The following is a 23121-nucleotide window of genomic DNA, read 5'->3' on the forward strand; positions in this document are numbered from 1 at the left end:
TATACTCACTGCCTCTTCAGTTCCTTCTTGCTGGATACTCCAGCAGAGGGGCAGGTGGGTGAGTCTTGGAATGGACAGGAGCAACACATCTCAAAGAACAGTTACGAGAAAGTAGGTAACTGTTTTTTCTTCAAGTGCTTGCACATGTCAGTTCCAAGTAGGTGACTCCCAAGCATCTTCTAGAAAAGAGGTGGGCAAACTACGGCCCGCGGGCCACATCCGGCCCATGGGACCATCCTGCCTGCCCCTTGAGCTCCTGGCCAGAGAGGCTAGCCCCCGGCCCCTGCCCTGCTGTCCTCCCTCCCTTGCAGCTATGCTGCTGCATGGGCAGCATTCTGGGTGGCGGGGCTTCGCGCTCCTGCAGGGCAATGCGGCAGTGTGTCTGGCTCTGGCCAGGCGGCGCGGCTGCCAGACATGCAGCTCTGAGCGGGATGGTAAGGGGGCCAGGGGATTGGATAAGTGGCAGGGGGTCCCGGGGGCAGTCAGGGGACAGGGAGCAGGGGGCAGTTGGATAGGGTGGAGGTTCGGGGGGGGTGGTTAGGGGATGGGGAACAGGGGCGGTTGGATAGGCGTGGGAGTCCCAGTGGGCCTGTCGTGGGGTGGGGGGGTGGATAGGGGTCAGGGCAATTAGGGGACAGGGAGCAGGGGGGTTGGATGGGGGTGGGGTCCTGGGGGGAGCAGTTAGGGGCGGGGGTGATCAGGGGACAAGGAGCGGGGTGGGGGGTTGGATGGGTCAGGGGTTCTGAGGGGGGCAGTCAGGGGGCGGGAAGTGGGCAGGGTCAGATAGGGGGCGGAGGCCAGGCTGTCTGGGGAGGCACAGCCTTCCCTACCTGGCCCTCCATACAGTTTTGCAACCCCGATGTGGCCCCCGGGCCAAAAAAAGTTTGCTCACCTGTGTCCTAGAAGGAGGGGTCAGAGATCAGCCGGTCACAGACTGCAGCACCACTCTGCCAAATGCTGCATCGTCTCTGGCCTGCTGCGTAATGGTGTACTATGATGTAAATGTGTGGATTGACGACCACATCATTGCTCTGAAGATGTCTTGAATGGGGACTTACAACAGGAATACCGCCGAGGATGCCTGCACCCTTGCGGAGTGTGCCATCAGTGTGGGGGTAGGTATCTTTGGTAGGTTGTAGCATGCCTTGATACAGGCCGTGATCCATGAACAGATTATTTGGGACAAAACTGGAAGCCCCTTCATCGGCTCCGCAATCGCAATGAAGAGTTGTGTTGATTTCCAAAACGGCTTTGTTCTTTCAATGTAAAATGTTAACACTCACCTGACATCCAGGGAGTAGAGCATTCACTCCCTGTTGCTAGTGTGTGCCTTAGGAAAGAACACTGGAAAAAATAGATCTGGGCTCACGTGGAATTGCAGCACTACCTTTGGGAGAAAATGTGGGTGTGGCCACAACTGCACCTTGTCCTTATAGAAGACAGTATATGGGTGCTCAGAAGTCAAGGCCTTAAGCTCAAACACCCTCATGGCTGAAGTTATAGTCACCAAGAACGCTGCTTTCCAGGAAAGGCAGAGAAGAGAGTATGTCACTAGGGGTTTGAAGGGAGGCCCCATCAGTCTTGAGAGCATGAGGCTGAGATCCCATGCAGGGACTGGCTGTCTTACTTGTGGGTACAGTCTAACTAATCCTTTGAGCAAGTGGCCAACCAGGGGGTTAGCAAAAACCAAGTGACTGGTTGAACTGGGATGGAAAGCTGAGAGAGCGGCCAGTTGCACCTTTATTGATGACACTGACAGACCTTGCTGTTTCAGGTGTAGTAAATAGTCCAGGATAAAGGGAATCGATGACTGTAAAGATGGAATGTCCTTTTGTAATGACCAAATAGAGAATCTCTTCCACTTAGCCAAATAAGTGGCCCTAGTGGCTGGTTTCCTGCTTCCAAGGAGAACTTCTCTAACAGGGTCTGAGCATGCGCGCTCCAAGGGATTTAGTCACGGAGTTTCCATGCCGTGAGGTGGAGAGACTCTAGATTGGGATGCTGGAGGCAGCTGTGGTCCTGCATGATCAAGTTCTGGACTAGGGGCAGGGTTATCAGTGTATCCACCAACAGGTTTAGAAACATGGTGAAACTGTGCTGGCGTGGCCACACTGGTGTGATTCAGATAATTGATGCTCCCTCTCTTCTGACCTTCATCAGGACCTTGTGTACAAGCAGGAAAGGGTGTGAATGCATATAGCAGGTGGTCCTTCCAAGGGAAGAGAAAAGCATCTGAGAGGGAGCCCGGGCTGCGATTCAGGAAGGAGCAAAACAGGTGACATTTCCTATTGTGCTTTGTCACAAACAAATCTATCTGGGGAAATCCTCACTGTTGGAAGATGTTGTTCATGACATCCGGGCAGAGGGACCACTCATGATTGTGAAATGACCTGCTGAGATGATCGGCCAGTTCATTCTGAGAACCCAGAAGATACGATGCCTCTAGATGTATTGAGTGGGCAATGCAGAAGTCCCACAGCTTGAACACTTCCTGGCATAGGGGAGAGGAGCAAGCACCACCCTGTCTGTTTATATAGAACGTTGCTGCCACCTGCCCTCCAGATGGGTTTGGAACATTTGGTAGGCAAGGCGAATTGCTCTTAGCTCTCTGATGTTGATGCGTAGCGAAAGTTCTGCCTGGGACCAGAGGCCTTGAGTTCTGAGTCTTCCTAAGTGCACCCCCCCATCCAATTGCCAGTGCATCTGTGACTAGAGACAACGAGGGTTGGGGCCTGGAGAAGGCAATTCCTGTACACACCGCTTGCGGGTTGAGCCACCACAGGAGGGACTCGATAACCAGAGGAGGAAGTGTAACTATTTTGTCTATCTGGTCTCTGTTTGGCCTGTACACTGAGGCCAGCTAGGCCTGAAGAGGTTGGAACCGAAGTTTCGCATGATGTATTAAATATATACAAGTGGCCATATGACCAAGCAGCTTCAGGCAATTTCACACCATAGCAGTGGGATATCGTTGTAAGTCCTCTATGATGGTGCACAAGGTCAGAAAATGTGATTCTGGAAGGAATGCTTTGGCTTGACCTGAGTCTAGGAGAGCTCTGATGAACTCTATCCTCTGGGAGAGCTCTGATGAACTCTATCCTCTGGGTGGGGGTTAAAGCTGACTTTGACACATTTGGTGTCAACTGGCTACAACCAACATGCACTTGGTGAACACCTGAGCACCCACCGATAGCCCAAAGGGGAGAACCATAAACTAATAATGGGTACTGTTGACCATGAAGCAGAGGAACCGCCTGTGGGATGGGACTATTGACATGTGAAAGTACACGTCTTTCAAGTCGAAGTCGGCATACCAGTCCCCTGGATCCAGGGAAGGAATAATGGAAGCCAGGGAGACCATGCAAAACTTCAGCTTTTTCATGAATCTGTTGAAGCTTCGCGGATCTAAAATTGGCCTTAGCTCACCTTTGGCTTTTGGGATTAGGAAATTTCAGGAATAAAACCCCTTGCCCCTGAACTCCTGAGGGACCTCCTCTACCGCTCTGACTTCTAAAAGCACTTCCTCCTGCATGAGAAGTTGCTCATGAGAAGGTCCCTTAAGAGGGACAGGGAATGAGGGGTGGGAGGGAGGAAGGGAGCAGAATTGGAGAGAATATCCCAATTGTACTATGAGCAAGGCCCACTGGTCTGAGGTGATTCAGGCCCAGGCATGGTAGAAATGGGATAGATGGTTCACTAAACAGAGAAAAGGACCCGGGATTTTGCCTGATGCATTGCCCCTGGGCGCACCTTCAAAAGATTTGCTTGGGGGCTGAAGACTGCCTCTCAAGCCCTGGCCTTGGTTCGAAGAGGGATGGAGTGCCCCGCTTCCTGCTGTAATCCTGTCTAGAATGAGCAGGGTAGAAGTGTGGTGGAGGCTGAGGTTTCAAATGCTTCCTTTGTGTGGTTGGTGTATGGAGGCCCAGAGATTTTAATGTTGCTCATCAGTCCTTGAGACTGTGGAGCTTAGCGTCTGTTTGCTCCAAGAACAAACCTGAGATGTTGAAGGGCAAGTCTTGGATTGTTTGCTGGACCTCGTACAGGAAGCCCAAAGACTGCAGCGAAGAGCTCCTTCGAGTGGCTATAGCGGTCAACATCGTGTGGGTTGCCAAGTCTGCAGAGTCCAGTGTGGCTTGCAAGGAGGTCCTTGCTATAACTTTACCTTCTTTGAGGATGGCTCCAAACTCTGAGCAGGATTCAACTGGAAGCAACTCTTTAAACTTAGTCAGAGTGTTCCAAGAATTAAAATTGTAGCAGCTGAGGACCACTCTCTGGTTGGCAATCCAAAGCTGGAGCCCTCCAGTAGAGTAGACTTTTTAGATGAAGAGGTCCAGCTTCTTTGCCTCCTTAGATTTGGGCACCGGTCCCTGGTGTCCTTGCCTCTCTTTCTCATTTGCGGTCACCACAACTAGTGTGCCTGGATGAGGGTGGGTAAATAGGTACCCATACCCTATTGAGGGTACAAAGTACTTTCTCTCCACCCCTTTGGCTGTGGAGGGGACAAGAGGAGGAAGTGTCATAAGGTCTTAGTGGTGTTTTGGATGGTCTTAATCAGGGGTAAGGCCACCCTTGAAGGAGCCTTGCATGTCAGAATATCCACTATGGGGTCAGTCTCCTCTGATACCTCCTCTGCCTGAAGGCCCAAGTTCTGTGCCACCCTCCGGAGTAGCTCCTGGTAGGCTCTGTTGTCCATAGCTGGCAACATGGCAGATGAGCCCACTACCGCCTTGTCTGGGGAGGATGAGGATGAGGCTCACCCTGAGATGATGTCTCTTGCATGGTGCTGGAGGTGGTACCAGCCTGGTCTCAGTGCCGGCTTGGGCGTCGGCCTCAGTGCCGGCCTGGACACCAGTCTTGGAGCCTTGTTGTGGTTCCCGGGCAATAGAGGATGTCAGAGGAGCCCACCTTTCTGAGGCGACTGACAGAGATCTGGAGCCTGGCCTCTGGGCTTGGTGGTAGGGCCACAGGGTCCAGAAGGGCCACTGCGCTGGCACCTGCCATTGCGGTGGCCAGGGCATCAGAAGGGACTGCTGTCCCTACTCATGCCTTGAATAGTGCCGAGACATATGACTCCAACTGAGTCTGAAGACAACTGTGATCTCTATTACCACGGCATTGCCAAACGCGGCAGTGTCAGACAAGAGTGTTGAGGGGAGGGTGACCAGTGCTGCATCATGGTCAATTTACCCTTGGAAGGGACATTGCTGCTCTGCAGTGCCAATGTCGGGGACTGCAGAGCTGTCATAGCTATGGGGTCCCTGGCCGGCTCAAACATGTCCAGAGTAGACGGAAGATCCAGATTCTCCACGGGGCTCTCCCATGTGGGGGAATCCACCAATACCGGACTCGACTGACCTCTCTGCAAGGTTGGAGTCAATGCTGGCAGTTTAGCTGGAGCACGGGCTGAGTGTCCCAGCACGGGACACGCTCCGCTAGTGCTTTCGCATTTCACTGCTCTAACTGGGTGAACACTCCCTCTCAGCTCTCTTCTGCTTCTTGTGCAGCACCAGAGAATGTGAGCGGTGCCGGTATCTGGAGGTTTTTGGTGCCAGGGAGTGGTGGTGCTGAGGGTCTCTAAACCCACAGTCCTTTTTAGTGCTTCAGCCTCTCTCAGCGAGGCTGGTACGCTTCACAACTAAGTGTTGGGTTTCGGGTCTTATGCAGGCTGTGCAAGCGGGGGATGGATAGCTGACTCCATGAAGAGTAGCTTTAACCTAAACGCCCTCTTTTTTTGGATCATCGGTGGAAGCCTTTCCATATCTTACAACTGTCTGTCCGGTGGGTTTCCCCCAAGCACTTTAAGCAAGAGTCATTTGGGTTGCCCTGGGGCATAGACTTCTGGCAGGACCTGCATGGTTTGAACCCTTGAGACTGAGGGCATGCCCCAGTCCTTGGGAGGGACTTATCTAACTAATTATAAAACTACTTGAAACACTAACCAACACTAAGTTAACTATTTACAGGTACAAAGAGAAAGTCCACTGGGGGATTGCTTACTGTAGCAAGAGAGAAGAAAGCAGTTCCAACGACTGCCATGGGCAGTAAGAAAGAACTGAAGAGGCAGTAGGTTGGCGGGGACCTATATACACCGTCATGAAGGCGCGACTTCAGGGGGCTCCACAGCCATCCCAACAGGTATTGCTAGGGGAAAAACCTTCCAACAACTGTGCATGTGGTGCACACGTACCTACCTGGAATCAACATGAGCAAGCACTCAAAGAAGAACTGGACTATAGTTACCTAGTCTTCAAACACATATTAAAAATGAACATGGGTGGGCCAAATCTGCTAGGACGTTTAGGGTAAAGTTATCCAGCCTGCTGATTTTAAAATATTTCTGTCCTGTAAATGTTGTTTAATGACCTCTTTAATTACAAATATATTGAAAGGTTCTTCAACTTCCTCATGTAATATGAATACTTCATCTTCCTTCTTTCCAAATAAAAAACAGAAATAGGTCTTGGAAACTTCTGCCTTTTCTGCATCATTATTAATGGTTTTACCCTCTCCCTCTAGTAATGGGCACATACCATCACTAGGATTTCTTTTGTTCCTCACACATTTAACTTTTTTCTTCTTATTGTACTTAGCTCCGCCAGACATGGATTTCTCCCTGATATCTTTAGCTCCCAGTATCAATTTAAAAAGTTACAAACAGAGAAATGCCATCAATTTGACTTTAAGCCCTTGCTACACTTGACCCAAAATGTATATTTTAATTGTACTCTTAATTAGCCACTGATGTTATTTTAATCTCTTTCCTCTTCCTGCTGCATCTCTATCTTCCTTCAAAATAAATGATAACATTCATAAACCACAAATATCTGACAAGGCTAGTACCACTAGTGTGTTTCAGGTCTGTCACTCTTAAAAGGAAACTTTTTTATCCCCCTTTTCAAAAGTTTTAACACAAAAAAAGTAAGGTCATTACCACATCTAAAAGTATTTATTTGGGGAAATTAATTACCGATTTCCTTTTTCCACAGATTAAAAAAAATCAATTTAATTCTGTCTGAAGCAGTTTTTTTAGTGATATATTGTTCTGTACATTTCCAATTCGTATTATATTCTTACCCTTGCCATGTGACACTTCAATAGTCCAAGTGCAGTTTAAAGAGTTTGGATAAAAATCAGGAAAACCCGGCGACAGAATGGTTCCACTCTTCCCATGAATATAGCCACCACACAGAGCTTAATAAGAAAGAAAGAGAATGTCATTATATTGGGCACTCTGCTGCAGAGATTAAAACTCAGATACTGCTATTGGTCATTTTTCCTTGATACATTTATCAGTACAGTGACCAGGAGACAAATTATGATTTATTTTAAGATAGTTACTTCTCAATGCACATTAGAATATCAGCAGATGTAATATATGCATGCTTGCATTAAGACACAGAGTTACCAGAGAGTGGCTGGTTTCCTTGGTAACCCTTCTGGAAGAGGTGTCTTAGCATGGGTGTTTGAGCATAGAATGGATTGTAGGAAAATACAAATTGAAAATATAGGTTTTACATTTTAGAGAGCACAGTTAAGTAGAAGAGTGATAAGGACAAGGATAAATACTGTACTGTAGGGTAACAAATGTGGCAACTGTTATCTTTTAATATAGATGGAGTAAAGTATCAAGTGTAACAAAAACACACAAGAATACCAAACAACAGGTGCACCATACTGTGATATGAACCAATGAGGAATAGGATGGAACTTATCTTCAGTATGACCTACTTCAGAGTATGAAACCTTTCACATATAGTTGTAATCGATTATATATTTAAAGGGAAGAGTACTTCAGGCAGTTTGCATCACATTAAAACTTTTACAAGCTTTTTCAGAAAAATAATATGCCTTTTCCCTCCATGTTCTGCAGAAAAAAGATAGATATGGAGATTTTTCCACTTTTTCCAGAAATGTGAATAGTGCCATCATTACTAAGATATTTGTAGCTGAATATTCTCAAAGGCAAAAAACTAGACTAGAAAACATGTATACTAACATTTGTTAAAGTAGGCTTCTTAAATTTGCATGGCACATTAAGTATCATTTAAGATTTGTATTTATATACAGGTGAATTGCTCATTGATCTCATAATTATACTGTGGTTGCCTCTGATGTCTATCTCTTTCTTGCTTTATTTTAAAATTTTAATAAACTAAATATTTAACAAATAATATGATAAAGCACTAGCTTGCTTTTTGTTTTCTGTCTGTTAAAACTGAACTAATTGTAGTAGATAAATAGTAGTAGCTAGATGAATATGTACAATAAACTTCCAGTGATAGTGTGCTTACAACACTGTAGCATTATAGCTGAAATGCCATTTTGACTTCTCCCCACTATCCTGAGATGTTGCTGAAGTTTTTTAATAATTCAATAAACATAAATTTATATATTTATGAACCTGTGCCATGGACCAGAATTGTGAGGACCTCTGACCACATTTAAACAGGCAAATGAGTTCAGATATGAAGAAGTGATCATTCTTATATTTATAAATATGTGGTAATAGTGAAATTGTTTTGGTATATTATATATGTGCCCACATGCACACACATTCTCCCTCCCCCCAACTAAAAACTATATATAAGTGCAAAATTCCAACTCATCCTTAACTATGGAGCCACGGCTGAAAACTACATAAAGCATTACTTTCAATTATATTATTTGGGGGGATAGTTGACTATTGGGTCCCATTACATGGGGTTCTTTTTATTCTCTGCTTTATATTACAAAGGAGATGTACATTACCCTGTTTTATGGCATTTTCTATTAGCGTTTTCTTCTGTTTATTTCCTACCTGAAGTTGCAATCTGATGTCTATGAAATCATCAGTAGGTAGACTTGGGCAGGAAACAGTTCTCCTACCCTGCAAGAATTCTTGAGAGTTTGTAAAAGTTTCCCAACCTGAATTGGGATGAACAGTTGAAACCTCAATAAAAAGTTCAAACTGAAAATCTGAAAATATTTCAGATAAGGTCATTAAAAACATTTGATTTAAATCATTTTGAAACATTTATTTTCATTCTCCCACTTTTGAAATTTTTTAAACAAATTTTTATCTTGAATTAACTTAATTTTCAAAATAAAAAGTAGTTTTGAACTGAAACTCAGTTTTTTTTAGAAAGATAAAATGGGCCATTTTGACCAAAAAAAAATATTTCAAAATAAGTAATTTGTTGAAAGTGACTCTTTTCCATGAACAGTTTTATGACAGATTGGCATTTTCCAATTTAAAAATGTTTTGTGGAAAAATCCTCAGCCAGCAATATCACTAGTCTCTTTGATGTGGCAACCTTTTGCTGATTGTAATCAGTTTGATGTTGTTACCTAAATGTGCCACTCTTCCATAGATTCATAGATATTTAGGTCAGAAGGGACCGTTATGATCATCTAGTCTGACCTCCTGCACAACGCAGGCCTCAGAATTTCACCCACCACTCCTGCAAAAAACTTCACACCTATATCTGTGCTATTGAAGTCCTCAAATAATAGTTTAAAGACTTCAAGGAGCAGAGAATCCTCCAGCAAGTGACCCGTGCCCCATGCTGCAGAGGAAGGCGAAAAACCTCCAGGGCCTCTTCCAATCTGCCCTGGAGGAAAATTCCTTCCCGACCCCAAATATGGCGATCAGCTAAACCCTGAGCATATGGGCAAGATTCATCATACAGATACTACAGAAAATTCTTTCCTGGGTAACTCAGATCCCACCCCATCTAATATCCCATCACAGGCCATTGGGCCTATTTACCATGAATATTTAATGACCAAAACCATGTTATCCCATCATACCATCTCCTCCATAAACTTATCGAGTTTAATCTTAAAGCCAGATAGATCTTTTGCCCCCACTGCTTCCCTTGGAAGGCTATTCCAAAACTTCACTCCTCTGATGGTTAGAAACCTTTGTCTAATTTCTAGTGTAAATTTCCTGGTGGCCAGTTTATATCCATTTGTTCTTGTGTCCACATTGGTACTGAGCTTAAATAATTCCTTTCCCTCTCTGGTATTTATCCCTCTGATATATTTAAAGAGCACAATCATATCTCCCCTCAACCTTCTTTTAGTTAGGCTAAACAAGCCAAGCTCCTTGAGTCTCCTTTCATAAGACAAGTTTTCCATTCCTCGGATCATCCTAGTAGACCTTCTCTGTACCTGTTCCAGTTTGAATTCATCCTTCTTAAACATGGGAGACCAGAACTGCACACAGTATTCCAGGTGAGGTCTCACCAGTGCCTTGTATAACGGTACTAAAACCTCCTTATCCCTACTGGAAATACCTCTCCTGATGTATCCCAAGACCGCATTAGCTTTTTTCATGGCCATATCACATTGGCAGCTCATAGTCATCCTATGATCAACCAATACTCCAAGGTCCTTTTCCTCCTCCGTTACTTCTAATTGATGCGTCCCTAGCTTATAACTAAAATTCTTGTTATTCATCCCTAAATGCATGACCTTACACTTCTCACTATTAAATTTCATTCTATTACTATTACTCCAGTTTACAAGGTCATCCAGATCCTCCTGTAAGATATCCCGGTCCTTCTCTAAATTGGCAATACCTCCCAGCTTTGTATTATCCGAAAACTTTATTAGCACACTCCCACTTTTTGTGCCAAGGTCAGTAATAAAAAGGTTAAATAAGATTGGTCCCAAAACCGATCCTTGAGGAACTTCACTGGTAACCTCCCTCCAGCCTGACAGTTCACCTTTCAGTAGGACCCGTTGTAGTCTCCCCTTTAACCAATTCCTTATCCACCTTTCAATTTTCCTATTGATCCCCATCTTTTCCAATTTAACTAATAATTTCCCATGTGGCACGGTAACAAATGCCTTACTAAAATCTAAGTAAATTAGATCCACTGCGTTTTCTTTGTCTAAAAAATTTGTTACTTTCTCAAAGAAGGAGATCAGGTTGGTTTGGCACAATCTACCTTTTGTAAAACCATGTTGTATTTTGTCCCATTTACCATTGACTTCGATGTCCTTAACTACCTTCTCCTTCAAATTTTTTTCCAAGACCTTGCATACTACGATGTCAAACTAACAGGCCTATAATTACCCGGATCACATTTTTTCCCTTTCTTAAAAATAGGAACTATTCCAGAGTTGGAGTGACAGACTGCCTTCATGGGAGTGATGTCAATAACCCCTAAACACATTTACTGCATTCTTTCCTAGCTGAAAGATAACCATAGGCCCTTAAAAAAAAATCCCAGCACTTGTTCTCTGCCCAAATAAAATTGAGTTGTAGAAGGGAGTTCAAGAGTCTAAGAGTCCCAGGACCCTAGAAGGGCGTGTGAGTGGGATGGAATGAAAAACAAGAGAAGTGATGTGGAGCTCATTTACCTTAGCTTTTCTTCTGCCCTGCTTCAGAAGGTCTCTACAATTCCCTAGCATATAGTGTGGATGCTGGATCTTGAACATAAGGCCAAACTTTCACCGAAAAAAAATTAACTCTGCATATTGCAATCTTATGGGATTTGCATGCCGCGCAAGGACATGATGACAATTTTAGTGTAAATACTGAGTGTATATTATAATTGACCTAAATAGTATTTAATTTATTTTTAGTCAATTAAAAAACCCTGGCTGATTGTCAAAGCTAGTGACCACAAAAAACTTTTACTAAAGTAATTTGCTCTTTATGAGTAATGTGGCCATCCCACAAAATAAATAAATAAATAAATAAATAAATAAAAAACTACACACAAATGAGGAAGTTAGTTAAACAGAAATTAAAAGATACAGTACCCAAAGTGAAATCCCTGCAAGGTGCATGGAAACTTTTTAAAGACACCATAACAGAGGCTCAACTTAACTGTATACCCCAAATTAAAAAAAAAACATAGTAATTGAACCAAAAAAGTGCCACCATGGCTAAGCAGCAAAGTAAAAGAAGAAGTGAGAGGCAAAAAGGCATCCTTTAAAAAGTGGAAGTTAAATGCTAATGAAGAAAATAAAAAGAAACATAAACTCTGGCCAGTGAAGTGTAAAAACATAATTAGGAAGGCCACATTTTTTTTCTCAAGAACAGCTAGCCAAAGACGCAAAAAGTAATAGCATTTTTTTTTAAGTACATCAGAAGCAGGAAGCCTGCTAAACAACCAGTGGGGCCACTGGATGATCAAGATGCTAAAGGGGGTATTGAACAGCTTCCATATGAAGAGAGATTAATAAGATTGGGACTTTTTAGCTTGTAAAAGAGAAAACTAAGGGGAGATATGATAGAGGTCTATAAAATCATGACAGGTATGGAGAAAATAAATAAGGAAGTGTTATTTACTCCTTTTCAAAATGCAAGAACTAAGGGGTCACCAAATGAAATTAATAGGCAGCAGGTTTAAAACGAACAAAAGGAAGTATTTCTTCAAACATTGCACAGAGCCAGAGGATGTTGTGAAGGCCAAGACTATAAGTTCACACCAGAGTATAATGTTTGAAAATTGTTTAAAAAAATACAGCTCTATCTGATCCATTTTCAACTGGATTTCACCATATGAAGTAGATGGAGTTCAACTGTGTTAGAAGAGTGTTTGTAAATATGCTAGAGGTCTGAAAATCAATTTTATTACAGTCTTTGAACATGATTTTATGTTGTCCATGGTAGCTTGGCAAACTACGCTAAAATATGGTTCAGCAGGAACCATGTTGAACTGTGATTTCACTAGAGCTCAGCGAATAAGTTAGTTAATAATTGCTTCAATACCTTTTGCCTCTCTTTTCATTCATAAACTGTTCATGAGCTGTTTAAAATTATTCAAGGAATAATTTCTGCAAATAATAATTAGTCTGTAGATTGCTCACGAGCAGCTTCAGTACTGACCATATTCAGTGTTCTAAAATCAAAATGTGAGCTGTGTTGACTAGTTTTCTTTGGAAATCTTTGCAGGTTTTCCTTCCCAGATAGGATGAATCAGGTTGCTTGAGTACATACATACATGTTTAGCTTAACAATTTGAATATTACTGTATACAGTTCACTTAAAATTTGCTGTTTCTCCCAATAATTGATAACTAGAACATCTGGGGGGCGAGGGGAAAGAACACAAAAGAGGTGCAAATGCAGGAAAAGCAAATTCCCTTTTTTTACTCAAATATATGTTGACAGAATACTGTAATATTCACTGGCCTCCAGTCTGAATACTTTGTTTCCAGTTTTCAAACAGAGCTCCAGTGTAGAGTAGCTACACACATCCATAATACTGTGTTGTCACCACACCTCTGCCCATGATCATAGTATCTGAGAGCCTGCACATAGTTATCGGTTTGTAATTTAAATTTGGACTCAACCATTTCAGCTCGGACATAAATCAAGTAAAATAAACATAATATAATATAATGTGGGAGTGCACACATTCTTGCTTCTGTTGGCTGAGATCATTGCACACTCCAGGGGCTCTTTGCATCCCTCCACCATCCTCCATGGCTTCTGGTGTGCCATTCTCCCATCCCCCACTATTTCAGGGACCCCCAGCAAATTCCTCTTCTGCTTCCCCCACATGCCAGGGCCTCTGTGTGTCCCCCATTCTTCCCTCTCCCTATGCCAGGATCCTTCCCATTTCCCCTCCACCAGAGATTGTGTGCCCTTCATTGCTTCCTTCCCCTGCCCCAGCCCGTCCACCAGGGTTCCCCATTCTCCCCCACCAGGGGCTCTTTGTGCCTCTCATTATCCCCATCCTCACATTCCAGGGGCTCTGTGTAACCCCCATTTTCACCTCCCCCAATATCAGGGTCTCCCTTTGTGCCCTCCATGCTAGGGGCTCTGCGTGCCCCCTCATTTCCCCCTCTCGCCATCATTATTATTCTTTTTTCTTTCATTCATTCAGGCTATCAACACTTTAAACTGTTTTCAGAGTAACAGCTGTGTTAGTCTGTATTCACAAAAAGAAAAGGAGTACTTGTGGCGCCTTAGAGACTAACCGATTTATTTGAGTATAAGCTTTCGTGAGCTACAGCTCACTTCATCGGATGCATATGCATCCGATGAAGAGAGCTGTAGCTCACGAAAGCTTATGCTAACCAATTTAATTGGTTAGTCTCTTAGGTGCCACAAGTACTCCTTCACTTTAAACTGTGTTGAGACAATGCACTGAGTTAAGATGGGAGTGTTCCTATGCCACCATCAATCAATTATTTGATCTATACACATTTCAGTCCTGACTGAAGGTAAAGGGTCTGCTAAACAGATGCCAGGGGCTTAATGTAACCCCAACTTTTACCCTTCTGGTTTTCTGATTTTCACCCCTATTCATATGGTTCTGCCCACTGATGAATAATACATTTCCTGAAATTTTAGAATTGATCAGATATGGCAGTTATAATTTATCAAGTTATAGACAGAGAAATGCCATCGAGTTGAGTATAGAGTCTCACAAACTTATTTTGTATGTTGTGTCTTTACAGCAAGGAAGTGGTGCATGTGTTAATTAGAGTCGAGAACTCGGAGTCAGGACTCTGGGCTGAAATCCTGGCACCACTGAAGTCAATGGCAAAACTCTCGTGGATTTCCATGGCACCAGTATTTCACCCCTGCTTTCTATTCCCAGAACTTTGTGTCACAAACCTGTCTGCATTTCAGAGTGCACACACATCTGTAAAATGAAGATTATTCTTACCTAACTCTCAGGGATGTGATTCATTAATTGATTACAATTTGCAAATTAAATTATTTGTAAATAACATTAAGTTCCTTACCTGAAAGGCAATCTAGAAATATAAAGTATTGCTTCAATTATGAATAGAAACACTTTAAAAGGATTTGGACTCTGGTGTGATGGAAGGGAAGGTAGCAGTAGTAATGACATGGTTAGTTATTAATCAGAAGAGAGTCACTTGCTTGGATTTTTACATTGTCATTTTAAGCATAGGGCACCTACCATCACAGCTGGGTAATGCATGATTCCACTGATGGTTTCTTTCACATATGAGTGGTTCCTCATCACTCAGTGTATATCCTGGATCACAGCTAAAAGTTACTACAGATCGGACACTGAAGTTATTACCATGGCGATGGCCATTCACTGGAATCCCTGGGTCAAGGCAGGAATCTGATTCCAGTGTAACACCTGAAATATACAAATGTAATGAAATTACTGTAAATAAAAAACAGAAAGAGAAGGGTAACAGAGGACGAAGAAACATCCTGTATTCCAAATAAAATATTCAGAAATTATTTCTAGTCTGTGATGTGGCACCTGAATCTCTTGTAGATGCTGTCAAGGTCTCAAACCAAAGACAGTGTTTCTGAGACTTAAAACATAAAAAAGGACCAAGGCCAACTGGAGTATCAAATGATTAAAGCTTTAAAATGTATTTTTATTTCATACTGACAAAAAGAAAAGCCAGAGCCAAAGGAAGCTAAAAGTCTGAATGAGCACAGCAAAACAGGTCTAAAGAGAAGGTCAGAATAACATTTCATTCCCTCCCGCTTTTTTTCTTATCTCTCAATGTTTATTTCCTTTACTCTACTATTTCACTAGCCCCACTCCTCCTCCACCCCCACTCTGATTCCACCAAAACATTTACATTGTTTTCTTGTAGATCTAGTAGCTCCAAATTCCTGCCCAACTTAGGCCTAATCCACAGCCTATTAGGCTCAATAGGAGTCTTTCTACTGAATTCAGTGGGCTTTAAAATCAGCTACTGCTAATAAAAGAAAATTAATAACAATCACAGTAACATTAAGGTTGCAAATTCAAGCACTCAAAAGTTAGAAAATGCCAAAATTAAGGTTCCCTGCTGAAAAAATAGAATGTGATCATATAATTAAAGTCTGTATCATAATGCATCCAGACAAAAGGGGGCCAAATTAAGGTTGCACAGGTTGTAGCATTCCTTATCTTTTCAGTGTTTGCCTTTTCAACCTGAATAATGTTCTTCTTACATAGTTTTTATTTTCTGTGTCTAATTTCAAAGGTCTTCTAAAAAGCAAACTGAAAGAACCAAAAATTCCATCATATTGTAGCATCGTATGCACACCCACAGAGTTCATCAACAGGGTTAGACCTCTGCCACTTGAGCTAATGGAGTAAACAAAAGCAGTAGTAAGTTGCTATCCTTTATGTGGACCAGTGCTGGAGGAAGATGAGATCTATTTTAGCAGTGGGTTTCACAGATTTGCTGACAGCAAAGAAATGGTGAGACTCAGGAATCTTGAGTAACCATTAAGACTCTGGAGCAGAGTGTGCTTTAGTGGGCATAAATTCCTCTGCCCATTTCTGCAAAGTTTGGTCCGTTGTGCCCCATCCTCTCCAACCTGTTCTTGTCCAAGTTTTGTCTCTTCCCCACCCCTACCTCCTTCTCCCAGTCCAGTCTCCTTGCCCAACCAGGGTCACCTCCTGGATCCTCATCCAACTTGTCTCTTCCCACTGTCCTACTAGTGGCTCACAATCATAGTGTCCCCTCCATGGGCACCTCATCCAATTTCAGTTTCCCACCCTATTTCTGGTTCCTTGCCGCAATGCCCTCTCCCGGGCTCCTTGTCCCAATCTCTTTGATCAGCCAGCCTGAGTTCTTCCCCACACTCCAATTCCTTGTGAGATCTGTCTTCCCTCTCTCCCACCACCGTTTCCCCTAATCTGGTTCCTAGTCCCCCATGTCCTCCATGTAGTATATAATTAAGTATTTGAAGCACCCTGCATGCTTGTACTTAAGTACTTCAAATTTTATATGCTTAGTACTTGCATCTAGGTACATTTTAAAGGTACTTAAAGCAAAATAACTTTTTATCTGCTAGTACTTTTTCAAATATATTAAACAATCACATCCCTTCCAACTGCCCAAATTCTGGTTGGCGCCCAGAATGCACTTCTCTTGGCACAGGAGATTCAGGCCCTAAATTCCAACTATGAGGGTTTTTTTTTTTTCTGTTAGCCCTGATGTTGCATAGCCTGGGGAGCATGGCAGCCCTGTCCTCTTCACTTCTGATTGGTCACTGCAACTGGCAATGAAGAGACTTGCTGCCCAGCCAAGCTGCAAAGGGAAGTCTCTGCCAAGAAGGAACCATCTTCAGGATAAAACAATGAGGAGTCCTTATTACCTTAGAGACTAACAAATTTATTTGGGCATAAGCTTTCATGGGTTAGAACCCACTTCATCGGATGCATGGAGTGAAAATACAGGAGCAGGTATAAATACATGAAAGGATGGGGGGTTGCTTTACCAAGTGTGAGGTCAGTCTAACGAGATAAATCAATTAACAGCAGGATACCAAGGGAGGAAATATAATTTTTGAAGTGGTAAGAGAGTGTCAAGAAGGTGTGAGTAACAGTAGGGAGAAATTAGTATTGGGGAAATTAAGTTTAGGTTTTGTAATGACCCAACCACTCCCAGTCTCTATTCAGGCCGAATCTGATGGTATCCAGTTTGCAAATTAATTCCAGTTCTGCAGCTTCATGTTGGAGTCTGTTTTTGAAGTTTTTTTTGTTGAAGAATTGCCACTTTTAGGTCTGTTATTGAGTGACCAGAGAGATTGAAGTGTTCTCCTACTGGTTTCTGAATGTTATGATTCCTGATATCAGATTTGTGTCCATTTATTCTTCTGCGTAGAGACTGTCTGGTTTGGCCAATGTACATGGCAGAGGGGCATTGCTGGCACATGATGGCATATATCACATTGTATGCAATTACTGAAGAAAAATGCCCATTTCATGGAATGATGCTGTCTTACATTTATATACATATGATGTCTATATATATCTATAATATGTACAAAGACATTTATCATTTATACATTTATTTACATTTATACGGTTCTTTTCATTGTTATTTCATGCTTATTTGTGTATATGAATAAAATTTCATTCTTGCTCTTTTTCTTTCTATTCTACTACATGCTTGTATTATTCAGATAGTTATCCATATTTTGACTAGACACTTGCAAGGAATACGAGAGTTGAAAGTACCTGTGTTTATACCAGTACTTTTACTTATAAATATCTATGTACTATTTCCACATACTTGTACTTATAAGTATTTCTGTAATGGTGAACTTGGTACTTAGGTTTAAATCCTTTTATCAGAACTTACAGCAACTTGTCCCAGTCTCCTTGTCCAACCAGTCTCAGTCTCCTCTCTTCCCCGGATCCTTGTCTGACCTCAGTGTTCTTGACCCCACCCAGCCCCATGGCTCCCAGTCCCCTATTTCCCTCATAGGGTCCCAGTTCAGTCTCGCCATCCCCCAGTTACCAACCCCAGTCTTCTTGCCCAACAACTTCCAGCCTTCTCTCTCCACTGGTTCCTAGTCTACTTGCCCATCACATCCCTGCCTCTTACAAACAGCTGAATCAGTTTGGCTGAAATTTTCCAAAAAAGAGTTGTAGGCTGACACACAGCATTTAAAATTTCAGCCCAAATTGTTGAAGTTTCGTGAAGTCATGAACAACTGCAAATGGTCTTATAATGGCAAGTGTTTGGGCAACTTTAATAATAATCAGTGTTATCAATCCCATTTGAAATACTATAAGAATAAACTATATTTTATTAGACACTGGTATCAGAGCAATGCACTGTGGATTCAAGTTCTGAAAAGAGTAGTTTAACTATCTCTATATATTTAACATTTGACTGTGAACATATTAGAAACCCCATTCATTATATATATAATTCTAACAACCAAAAAACACATTTCCACATGAACTCAAATGGTTTTGTAGTTTTAGCAAGCTAAGTTACTGCTGGATATTATACTCTTGGGTGAAATCCTGGCAAACTCCCATTGCCTTCTTTGAGCTCTCGATTTCACCCATAATCTCAAATTACAGCAAATACTGTAGTGGTAACAATATTAAACAAACACCTATTGCATTAAATCATATTTGAGTTGGATTTTGGGGAGGAAAAGAAAGTCAACACATATGAGGTAAACATTGACTAAGATCTACCCAGTCCAGTGTGAAATAAAATGAATGGAATACTTACAGGCTCGTGGTACAACATGAGTGCATTAGAAACGGATGTGTCATTAAGAACACACTTGATCCTTTATGTTGATGGAATAAGGCTGCTATCTGAATTCAACTAGGCTTCCTTTTGTGTTACAAAAGGGCCACTGGACTTCACTCGTAAAAACTGTTTTTACAACAAGATAACTAATTTGAAATAACTATTTTGCTGTAAAATCCTAATGGAGACAAAGAAGAGGTTATTTAATCTCAGTGTACTACCTTGAGATAAAAACAGGAGAAAGTGTGTGGGGGAGGGGGGCGGGGGGAAATGTCCAGGGTTTATCTCCACTAGCCACACTGAGGTAAAATTACTCTGTGTCTTGTCTCCACTAGGATTTTATAATGAGATGGCTAACTTAAGTGAATTGTGCTTTCTTTCTAAAAGACTATCTTTGGTGAAGGACAAAAAGCAAAAGCAGGAAGAGGAATGGACAAAGATACAGATGTATCCGAAGAGGTGCAAGAAGAGAAATAGCAAGCTATTCATAAGTATTTTTAAAAGGATCCATTTAAACTCTGAATATGGGGATCTTGATTATCCATAAAATAATTCCCTCTCTTGTGTAGGTTTTTAAAAGCACAATATCTTTTTAGCTTCCCAGATATTAACATTTGTAACTTAGTTTCCATTTCGCAAAAAATGCTGATGTCTGTTGAAACACCAGTATCTCCCCTAAAACATATGGGATTTTAGTTAATGCTTAGTATTACAGCAAAACACAGACAGTGACCTTTAAAATGATACCATACCAAAGACTGAGTTCTGAAGAGCTGTGTTGATACTGGCATTTAGACATATTTCTCAACTTTTTTGTAGTGTTGGCTGCAGAGATTCTTCATCATTGATTCAATTAAACATTCTTTAATTACTTGGAACTAAAATTAATTATTTTAGTAACGGGTTTAATTATTTGAGCTTTAAAGTGAAAACAGGAATTTGTTGTTATCATATGAAGGCAGCATGCAAAGGCACTTTAATATTACACACTGAACTTATTAAACCAGTGTGAGTGTGTGTATTAGAGTGAACTTTGTTTGTTTGCTATCTGTTTTTAGTGAATTTAATACTCCAGAAATGTCATGGGATGACAGTCTTGGAGACTGAAGTCCATTATTTTTCCTAAAAATAGTCACAGCACAAAGAAAATCTTCCTAATAATGCCCTTCCCATGTGACCTTGATCTATTTACCTTATATTAAACTTGTTCTTTACAATATCTGGTATTAAATCACAAGAGCAGAATTAGATAAATAATAAAAGAAACAAGCACACACAAAAATGGAAAACCTCTTGAAGAAACTCTACAAATTTGTAACTCTCTAAGTCTTTGAGGGAAGATCTGCAGATCTGAAATTTTTCACTGATGTCTATTTACACTGGGCATAAAAAACAATTTATTATATAAGTAATAAAAGCTAGGGGAATCCTAACATGGACTCACCTTACATTATTTTCCATATTAGCTCTATCAGAAATATTTTGTTTACATTCAATCTCTTAATCATTTAATTGTTACTATTGTGAAATTACATGCTGACAAACTCCAATTATTGAAATATCTGGGGCAGTATCCAAAATATTTAGGTTTCAGAGTAACAGCCGTGTTAGTCTGTATTCGCAAAAAGAAAAGGATTACTTGTGGCACCTTAGAGACTAACCAATTTATTTGAGCATGAGCTTTCGTGAGCTATAGCTCATTTCATCGGATGCATCTGATGAAGTGAGCTGTAGCTCACGAAAGCTTATGCTCAAATGAATTGGTTAGTCTCTAAGGTGCCACAAGTACTCCTTTTCTTTTTGCAAAATATTTAGATAACTGATTTTTTGATGAATACAATTAGTTGTGATATATATTTTGGATTCACAGGACAAACTGTATCCAATTTTCAGATAATCCTACATGTTTAATAATAGGGAACTGGATACTCAGGGTTTAACTATAATAAGGATATGATAATACAGCAGAACCTTCATTGCATCCCATGAAGTGAGCTGTAGCTCACGAAAGCTTATGCTCAAATAAATTTGTTAGTCTCTAAGGTGCCACAAGTACTCCTTTTCTTTTTGTTAATATAGACTAACACGGCTGCTACTCTGAAACCAGAACCTCAGAGTTACTGACACCTCGGAAATGAAGGCTGTATGTAACTCTGAACAAGATGTTACAAACTTCAGCCATGAGGGGGTTGGGGCTGCAGCCGCAGCAGATGGGAGTCAGCTTCTGATCCTTGGAGCAGTGGGGCTCTGGAATGGGGGCTCGGGGCTTCAGTCCCACAGCTCCGCTCCTGGTTTCAGCCTCACTGGGTATGTGTGTGTGTTGGGGGGCACCAAGACTCAGGGCTTCGCCCCACAGCTCCGTTCCCAGCTGGGGCCGCTCAGGACTCCCCATGGCTCCGCTCCAGGTTTCAGTTGCGGGGAGCGCTGTGGCTCAGGGGTTTAGCTATGTGGGGAGTACTGTGGCTGAAACCAGCGCTCCCCCCTGTAGCTACAGCCCTGAGTCTCTGCGGGGCTGAAGCCAGGAACTGAGCCGCGGGCTGAAGCCCCAAGCCCCAGCGCTCCCCCGGGTCTAAAGACCTGAGCCCCAGTGCTCCTGAGGGTCAGAAGCCCCAAGCCTCTGCCCAGAGCCCTGACCCCTTCTCCTCCGCCCCCGTGGCTACAGCCCAAACCCCTCCCTCCACTCTTAGCTGAAGCCCTGAGCCCCGAGGCAGTACAGTATTTGCCGGGGTTTTTTGGGGGGGGTGATTTATTTTGTCTCCCTGCTCCCTGATTGATTAGTTCTGGGTCCACATTGTGTCCAGTTGACTGGTAAGTCCGTAACTCTGGTGTTTGTATCTTTGAGGTTATACTGTTGTGTGATCATGTCATGTTAATAACAACCACTTTCACGTCATATGGGAATTTAGAGGAACCAACAATCAATGAATCTTTACATTCTGGGCCAGATTAAGTCAATCTGCGGCCCTAGGCACACTACAACCCTCCCTGATTCTGCCCCAATGGCCCCACCTACCCACCTTGGAGTGGTGGTGGTGGGGAGCTGCTCTCTCCCCCCAGAAATGCAGTGACTGTATCATGGTACCTCCCCCCCCGTCCCCCTTCCCCAGCCCTGCAATGGCTCCAAGACTGGGAAAGTATGAAGGTGGAATTTATGCTACTTTACTTGCCTCCCCAGATTTGTGCTGTGTACTCCACCACCATAGCTGAAAATCTGGCCCTGTATCTGGATTGTCCACAAGAATTATCTCTTCTATAAATTAAAAGGAAATAAGGAGCTTTTTAGTTCTAAGTTACCATTTCTGAAACTGACCGTAGGGTATCTGAAGGATGTTAATGATGTTTGTCACCCTCTCAAATTTGTAATTTTTGTAAATGTTGTTCATTTGCTATCATGAATAAAAAGATGTCCTCATAGTTTTTATTCCCAAGAATATTTCATTTGATTTAAGGGAAGTCATAATGCTAATTATGCTAGATTTTCAAGGGGACCTACTGAAGATTTTCTGCAAAGATTAGCCACAGTTATGTAGTCTGATAGTCAGAAAGGGAGTATCCTTATTTGAGCTATATTTTGTCCTAATTAGAATGTGAGTGCTACAAACACTTTCATTTCCTACTCAGTCATGGAAATATTGTTTTCCTTAAAGAAATTTCTGATGGATCAGCCAGAACATTTGCTACATGTGATAATATGAGATGTATTATTATTAATTATTGTTTGTATGCATAATCAAAATATGACTTCTATGTCCCATGTTTCAAGTATATTTTAACACACCAGGGAATGTATAGGAGTGTATGTTTCTGAAAAAAACAACATAACTGAGCAGGAGGAAATCTCTCTGCAAATTTCTACTCTAAGGCAATCAGGATGATGAATACAAACCATTAATTTTCCATAAGACGTATTAATAAATGACGACAAAAGACAGATTGCAGATATTAAAGATATGGAGCTAATGAATTATCTACAGATCTGAAGTAGTTTTTGATATATTCAGTCTTAAAGACTCAGATTTTTATTTAAGGCTTTGTTCTGTTTATATTATACTTAAATTAATCTTATGGTGGCATCAGTAGAAATTTACTAAAGGTCGCATTTAAATTTTCACTTAAGCAGTATTAAGATCCCTAAATTTCACAGTTTAATGATTGAGTTCTTTCTTCACATTTACTA

General features: G+C 41.9%; 1 protein-coding gene across 2 annotated transcripts in view; it reads right to left on the minus strand.

The window, feature by feature from the left end:
• Positions 1 to 23121, minus strand: part of CSMD1 (CUB and Sushi multiple domains 1) — a 1991107-nt gene that overhangs the window by 464499 nt on the left and 1503487 nt on the right. For both annotated transcript variants that reach the window (XM_048845330.2, XM_048845329.2), the window contains exons 18-19: positions 14879 to 15067; positions 7075 to 7191 (exon numbers count right to left, since the gene is read on the minus strand). In XM_048845330.2, coding sequence (XP_048701287.2) covers positions 7075 to 7191; positions 14879 to 15067 — 306 coding nt within the window. The remainder of the gene's footprint in view (positions 1 to 7074; positions 7192 to 14878; positions 15068 to 23121) is intronic.

Source organism: Caretta caretta, chromosome 3, assembly GCF_965140235.1.
Source record: "Caretta caretta isolate rCarCar2 chromosome 3, rCarCar1.hap1, whole genome shotgun sequence".
Lineage (NCBI taxonomy): Eukaryota > Metazoa > Chordata > Testudines > Cheloniidae > Caretta > Caretta caretta.